At 37.5% G+C, this 7,732-nt stretch overlaps 2 protein-coding genes across 7 annotated transcripts in view; one reads left to right on the forward strand and one right to left on the reverse strand.

The window, feature by feature from the left end:
* LOC119584325 (major facilitator superfamily domain-containing protein 3-like) overlaps positions 1 to 4,128 on the reverse strand; it is a 5,448-nt gene extending 1,320 nt beyond the window's left edge. The window contains exons 1-4 of one of the 5 annotated variants that reach the window (XM_037932878.1): positions 3,806 to 4,128; positions 2,555 to 2,765; positions 1,387 to 1,520; positions 178 to 326 (exon numbers count right to left, since the gene is read on the reverse strand). In XM_037932878.1, coding sequence (XP_037788806.1) covers positions 178 to 326; positions 1,387 to 1,520; positions 2,555 to 2,694 — 423 coding nt within the window. In that variant the 5' untranslated portion in view covers positions 2,695 to 2,765; positions 3,806 to 4,128. Of the gene's footprint in view, positions 1 to 177; positions 327 to 1,386; positions 1,521 to 2,554; positions 2,777 to 2,851 lie in introns of all 5 variants that reach the window. The other 4 variants (XM_037932877.1, XM_037932876.1, XM_037932875.1 and 1 more) reach the window with 4 other exon arrangements.
* A 314-nt stretch (positions 4,129 to 4,442) lies between these two features.
* Positions 4,443 to 7,732, forward strand: part of LOC119584326 (diphosphomevalonate decarboxylase-like) — a 27,933-nt gene continuing 24,643 nt past the window's right edge. For both annotated transcript variants that reach the window (XM_037932881.1, XM_037932882.1), the window contains exons 1-3: positions 4,443 to 4,745; positions 6,728 to 6,866; positions 7,394 to 7,440. The gene's annotated coding sequence lies outside the window, so the exon portion shown is untranslated. The remainder of the gene's footprint in view (positions 4,746 to 6,727; positions 6,867 to 7,393; positions 7,441 to 7,732) is intronic.

Genomic DNA, 7,732 nt, shown 5'->3' on the forward strand with positions numbered 1-7,732 from the left:
TAAAACCTTGCAGCTCAATTTCATCCTTCAAATTCTGATTTCACAAAGATGCTCTACATGTATGATGTTTCCTCCTACAAACATGCTCTGCAAATTTGGTGTTTTCTGACACAAAAACTATTTTTTCAAACAAAAATGCTCTACCCAATAGTGCTTGCTCTCACAAAGACACTCTACCTGTATGGTGTTTCCGAGCCCAAGGTGTTCATCTCGGAGGACTTCAAGTGCCAGCCCATCCACAGCAATGTCTTGGATGGCCGAGAACACGTTTAGAGAGAGAAGGACACACCCAATCTCAAAGACATCTTCTGGGATGACAAGTGATCCTGTGAGGGAAAAAGCAACAAGGAGACTAATAAAAAATATCATGCTTACTTCTTATATACTTGGAAATAATGTTACCAGTACAGTGTCAAACTGCAGATTCAGTTTGTAAAAAAAAAAAAAATTGTGGGTAAAAATGCTGCTAGCTCTTGCTTGACATAACTTTAAAAAATGACAGCTTCCAATGATCTTCCAATGAATAATCTTCCAATGAAGAATACTGCTGAAGAAAAAATCCTACAGCTAATTAGTACAAACATTTCAAGAGAGCTATTAAATGTTAAAACAATCATGGTAATTGATAACAATTACAGATTAACAATACTCTGTGTTTCAAATATGTGAATAAAGTTGAGTATCCATTCATATATACAAATAAATACACATACACATACACATACACACACACACACACACATATGAGTGTGTGTGTGTGTGTGTGTGTGTGTGTGTGTGTGTGTGTGTGTGTGTGTGTGTGTGTGTGTGTGTGTGTGTGTTGTGTGCGTTGTGTGCGTTGTGTGCGTTGTGTGCGTTGTGTGCGTGTGGTGAGTGAGTGAGGTGAGTGAGGTGAGTGAGTGTGAGTGAGTGAGTGAGTGAGTGAGTGAGTGAGTGAGTGAGTGAGTGAGTGAGTGAGTGAGTGAGTGAGTGAGTGAGTGAGTGAGTGCGAGTGCGCTCGTGTGTTCATGTGTGCGAGTGCACTTGTGTGTGCGTGTGTGGGTGTGCACACACGCACTTTTTTTTTTTTTTTTAGAAAGAGTGTGTGTGCGTGTGAGAGTGAGTGAGTGAGTGAGTGAGTGAGTGAATAAGTGAGGTGAGAGTGAGTGAGTGAGTGAGTGAGTGAGTGAGTGAGTGAGTGAGTGAGTGAGTGAGTGAGTGAGTGAGTGAGTGTGTGTGTGTGTGTGTGTGTGTGTGTGTGTGTGTGTGTGTGTGTGTGTGTGTGCACGTGCATGTGTGTGTACGCAAACTTATACCTAGGTCTCACAACCATAGCTCATCAAAGATAAAGCAACTCAAATCACAGAGCAATCACCCTCTGGGAAAAAGGCAACAAATGAAACTCACCTCCATATGCCGAGGCACTGAGAGCAACAAGTGACACCAAGAGCCAGCAATGTTTGCCACCGAGGACTTCAACTAAAGGAGCCCACAGTCCTTTTGCAACCCACGGAAATAACAGGGCTTTCAACAGGGACACACTGCAAAGGGGAAAAATATCAATCTTAAAAGTTCCTTTTTAGAAAGTCACTCCAATTTTCTTTCTTTTGCTTTGGCTGAAATATAGTAGATGAAAATCAGAATTATATAATATAGATTAATAAACAAATAACCTGTTCACCAACAGATAGATATGGTATGTAGTCATATTTGTGCATATGTGTGAGGGGAGGGGAGATAAGCAAAGAAGGAAAGGGGAAGAGGGGGAAGTGAGATGGTGAGATTGGGATAAGGGGATAAGGAGAGAAAGATGATGAAAAAAGGAGAGGGAAATAAAAGGAAGAAGGAGATGGAAATAAAAAGGAAGAGTGAAAAGAAGGGAGACAGTATGGTAAAGGGAGAAAAAGAGAAGGGAGATAGTATGGGAGAGGGTGAGAAAAAGGAGAAAAAGAAACAAAGAAAAAGAAAGAAAGAAAGAAAGAAAGAAAGAGAGAAGAGAGAGAGAGAGGGAGAGAGAGAGAGGGGAGAGGGGAGAGAGAAGAGAGAGAGAGAGAGAGAGAGAGAGAGAAGAGAGAGAAAGAGGAGAAAGAGAGAAAGAGAAGAGAGAGAAAGAGGAGAAAGAGAAAAAGAGAAAAAGAGAGAAAGAGAGAGAAAGAGAGAAAGAGAGAGAGAGAAGAAAGAGAGAAAGAGAGAAAGAGAGAGAGAGAGAGAGAGAGAGAGAGAGAGAGAGAGAGAGAGAGAGAATGATTTTTATATAAATAACGGTATGAAAGCTGAGATCGCAAAATATAATCTATTATAAAGTTTCCTTAAATATGGAATACATTATTACAGAAGAGGCTAATGAACAGAATTAAACATAACTTCAAGTAAAAGGAAAATATTAAGAGAAAAAGAGCTTTATGGTTAAGAATCAAGTTACCTAAAATTTGGTTTCATAAAAAAAATCCTTTTAATCCAAAATAGCTCAGTTTCAAAACTTGTAAAGAAAAAAGAATAAAAAATGGATTTCCATACATAGAGGCAGACTGACTTAAAGTATTTCATATACTACACCAGAGCAAAAGATAAATACCTCGAATACTGCAGTCCCCGCGAACGAAGCTGAACTGGAATGAACTTGTCTTGCAGCCCATATGGGATGCCTTGAACTAAGTAGAGCCATCCTAATGAGGTGAGAGACACGGAGGTCCTCACTGTGGTCCCACGAGACATTTCAGCAGAGGTGTTAGAGCATCATTTGCAAAATGATTCCTTTTGTTAGAGTGCACTATGAAAAAAGTGAGCTGAAAGCAGACTATTATCATTAGTGAAAAATCGTTAAGAAGCAGTTATGACTATTTAAACATCAAATTAACATGTAAATACTTACTCGTGCTATGTAGACATATCAACAACCACATAAGCAACATTTTGGTAAATATTTACAATAGTACCACACACGGATGGACAAAAACAAAATCTAACACCTTGTACAGGAATCAAAACAAGGCACCTGATATCTTAGCTGATGTACAAAAGTGAAGGACAATGGCACAAACAGGTACTATAATGACCTACACCTGCACTGACTCAAGCAATCACCAAGGTCTCATGCAAACTGGCACACTGGCAAAAAACAATAAACCTCACTTGTATATTTTGGTAAGACAGAGCTTCATCATCAACTATGGAATGAGACCAAGCTCCATCATGCAAAAATATACTTGGTGGAGATCTGCTGACTTTTGTCAGATCACTTAGTGCAGCTCTACTATATACAAACACTAATAGTTTGAGCATCTTGGGCCCTTTTAACATGCAGAATTTCTTCTGTCCACCAGATAGTACAATGCTGTGTTATCCATGTCAGTTTCTTTCAGACCTTCATTTTTCACTGTCTGCCATGCATAATAAACTCAAAGCAACTTCACTGTTGACATTACCAGCACTGACACACATGGAAGCCTACTTTTATTTTTGAAAGCATGACACCCTGCTATCTGCATTACAGGGTGAAAAATTGATGCCTGAAACAGGTAATTGAGTTCTATATACTATCACATTATGGACAACAAATCACTGTGTGGTGCTGAAAAGGGTATCATGAAGACAGTAGCATCTATGGACAGCAGTTTGCCAATTTCTGATACTTGCAAAAGTGCTCTTGCTATCAGCAGGTATTTGCAAGCACAATGTCATGCTGTCCACAGCAGACAGTGAAAAAATATGCCTCTGAAACAGGATTTACAGATAACCATCAGTATGCAGCTGCCCATCTCTCATAAACAATTAACTACCCTCATAACCTTAATGATGTTATGCATTCTTGACTGGACATTGCTACCTTAAACTTATCACTCGACTTTTGGAATAAGCTGCTTCGTAATCACTTATATTTCATTTTTTTTCTTCATGAATAACGTTGCAATTCAAAGAGAAGAATTGCTTCCACACTGACAAGGATGTGGATAAAATATCTCAAACTAGCTGCCAGGTTTTCCCATTTCTCTCCGTTAGCAGACGAAATGCTGCAGATCTTAACACCCTCATGTGACGCTGGTGTCACGCCCGCCAGCTGTGTGCCGGCATCAGTAACGTCACAGATAACGGATATTAAAGGTCAACGGCTTCCCCGTAGCCATGGAAACAAGCTGGTGGGAGATATATACACCACGAGATCTTTTTTAAAAAGACTTTGATGTTGCGAGAATCTTTCGTTCGCTATGGTTTTGAGTATTATTGAATAGCTCTATGAAATAATTTTCTGATGTACTTTTGTTTCTTATGATTGTCTCATCATATTTGTTTTTTTCGTTTATTGTTAGATGTGATTGTGTGATACGTACCTCAATGTATTTATGATATTAATTGTATTATTATCGAACTCCTTTTACGTTTAGCTAAGCTTAATTTAATTCTTTAAAAAAGAACTTATGCATGCTCTTTTGTTTATTTATGAGACCCCGGTGTATTTGTTTTTTTCGTCTATTGCCAAGGGGCGTGCCGGCGGAAACCACAGCGGGAGCTCAATGTGTACCTGTGTCATGTCCTTTAATTAGCTTTCCCAGGTGGACGAGCCAGATAATTTTACCTTTATCGAGCAAAGAAATCTCACACGCATGCAGCGAGAGTCTCTTCGCCAGCACTAACACACACACAGTCGTACTTTGGAACCCCTGATTGCTCTGGAGTATTGAAAGGTTTTGAAATCCGAGGCTTATTCTTGAGCAACATGAGGACCGTCACCTGTGCAGCACCGGTCAACATAGCGGTTATCAAGTATTGTAAGTGACTGTTCATATTCTAATTAGTAAATTATTTATCTATAGAATCCATTATATATTGTATGTGACTTCATTGTATTTAAGGGAGAAGCACTGTGTCAGTAGATTCTTTTTTGCTTCTATGTTAAGTTTTGCTGATAAATAAGTAAAATGTACTTTCTTCACATATATTTCTCCGTATTTTTAAAAGTATTTCTTTGACTTATTTTGGATATTGTCTGCATGATAGTACAGAAAAATACATGGTGCAGTACCTTAAAGAAATTGATATGATTTCGGTTTTCCACAGCCATGTAGTACAAGGTAAAATATGGCTGTAATGGACAAAATGACTGAAAATAATACAATTTTTATCTGTGGTATTATTTTCGCAAGTTGATCATAAGAAAATTGTGTAACATTTAAAGGAAAATGTAATGGCACTATTATCAAAAAACACTACACTCACTAATAGATGAAACAATCTGTGTAGGCAAAATATAACATCCAAAATTAAGAAAAGAGGTCACAACAAATGCAAGGCAAAGAGAAGTCCTCAGCAATTACATGGGAGATCAGGGAGCCCCTGATCTGGGAATATGGTAATCAGATGGGGCTCCTGGGCAAAGCCCCCAGGTTAGGAAGGTTTTTGGTTCACATAGCAAATGGATTTTCTAGGAATGGCTAGAGTAATAGGAATTTAATCTCAGAGGGGTAAAGTCACTTTGTAAACTTTACCAATACTTTCATTTATATCATTTGCAATGGAAAATCATAAGAGATTTACACATAGTACAGTGTTGATAATTGGCTTCCTTTTCATGTCTTATTACTAGATAGACTTATAGCAGTAATAATAAGTGGAACTAACAAATAAACATAAAATGAATGGCCAGAGAGACCATTCATTTCAGATTAGTTTTCTGAATTAATATCATGTGATTTTTTTCATGATTTAGGACTTGGTGCTGACTATCTACTAATGCTCCCTAGTTTGCTGTGTGGTGCAGCGGTAGCGGTCTCGTCTAGCAATCTGGCTGACCTGCGTTCAAATCCCTCACTGCCAGAGGGTAACCCCGGCCATTCCTTGCACACGGGATAATTTAGAAGCAAAATGAAACAGACAGTATGTCACACCAAGAATATCCATTGTAACAGATGGAATTGAATTGAATTATTATTATTATTATTATTATTATTATTATTATTATTATTATTATTATTATTATTCTGTATGGTTAGGATAAGTTATGATGTTTCTGAAGTTCCAGGCTATTAGTGGTGATAGATTAGGTTATATGGGAACTTCACACATGTTGGCCGCATGGAAAGAACTCCAACTCAAAAAAATTATTCTACCAGTCTAAGTTGCCATCCCTGGGCATGCCCGAGGGTAGGGTTAATGTGGGGCCCTGTCCTCCAACACACCCTGGGAAACATTGTCTTCACCTCAGTATCCACAGCAAGATAGGGCTGAAACTCAGGAACACCAAGTGGACTTTGGGTGTGAGTGGGTGCTTTCTGAATCTTTTTCCTTTATTTGTGGCATTACTGTTCATGTCTGCAGATTCTTGTACTAATGACTGCAACTTTTAGTCCTCCACAAAAATATCATCTTCAGTTTGATCTAGCTTAATGCATCCCTACTATAAAGATCAACCAAAAGAGGATGTACAGAATTGGTTAAGGAAAAATACAACTTCAGTTGAAATGATCTTCATTGTTTAAGTCCATAATGAAAGTATCATATGTTTCTACTTTGTTTTCTCTATCCTACTCTGGGAGACATGAGAAAACAGAAATATCTACTTCCTTGATATCTGATCCAGAAAACCTTACAGCAAATATTGTTGTTGCAGCTAACCAAAAATTCAGCAAATATAGTTTCAGGATAATATTTATTATTGTTAGTACTATCATCATCGCCATCATCACCTTCATCATCATCGTTATCATCATCATTAATTAATTAATTAATTGATTAATTAATTAATTAATTTCAGGGGGAAAGCGGGATGAGAGATTGATACTGCCTGTGAATGACTCCATCAGCTTTACTCTGAGCCTAGATGAGATGTATTCCAAAACAACAGTTTCAATTTCACCAACTTTTACCGAAGACAAGTTTTGGCTGAACGGAAAGTAAGTACTACTTCTGTTATATTTTTGGTATTGTTATATTTTTTTCTTTAATGCACTGTATTTACAATTATAATGGCACATTTTTCTCTGCACTTGTTCACTTTTTTCTTGTAACTTTATGCACCTGGATGTACATTTGTTTTAGTGTTTATCTATGGAAACATATGGTCATGAGTATCTTCTTGTCCCCAGATAAAGACAGAACAAAAGCTTGAGGTTTAAAGTGAAAGATCATTGTGCTTTCAAAGTAAAGAAAATTAAGTTCATGGAAATCCCAGTTATGTAACTGAGTATGAAAATCTAATTCAGAATTAAGTAAACACGTCATGATTCCCTTTTCAGGCAAAGGTTTTACATGTGATAAAATAGAAGTAACAAGAGTTCTTACCTTCTTTTGATTATACATATTCATTGATAGGAACCTTCAAGATGACGCTCTGTTTTACATCGTACATCACAAAAAGCCAAACCATCAAATGCAGAGGCTTTGTTTTCACATATCCCTAATAACTCCCAATTTATTTCAGGGAAGAGTCTCTAGAAAATCCAAGAATACAAAATTGCCTGAAAGAGAGTGAGTTCTAGACCCTACTTTTATTTTTTTTGTTTGTGCTTGGTTTTGTAGAATTCACTCATTTGCAGTTCCTGCATGGACACACATGTACTTGCACTGAGCTTCTTGTTTAGACTTTTTTTTTATGTGCCTCTGTTGTGATCACAGATGGTGGGATGATTTATTTAGTGGTATAGACTTCCTCTTTATATGTACATTTCTAGAATCCTACCATACAATTTCATACAAGTTTCTTTTACAAAGAGATGAAATATTACATTGGCTTTGTATACCCAGGAGTAGGATTTTCAAA

This window comes from Penaeus monodon, chromosome 18 (genome assembly GCF_015228065.2).
Source record: "Penaeus monodon isolate SGIC_2016 chromosome 18, NSTDA_Pmon_1, whole genome shotgun sequence".
NCBI classification, from domain to species: domain Eukaryota; kingdom Metazoa; phylum Arthropoda; class Malacostraca; order Decapoda; family Penaeidae; genus Penaeus; species Penaeus monodon.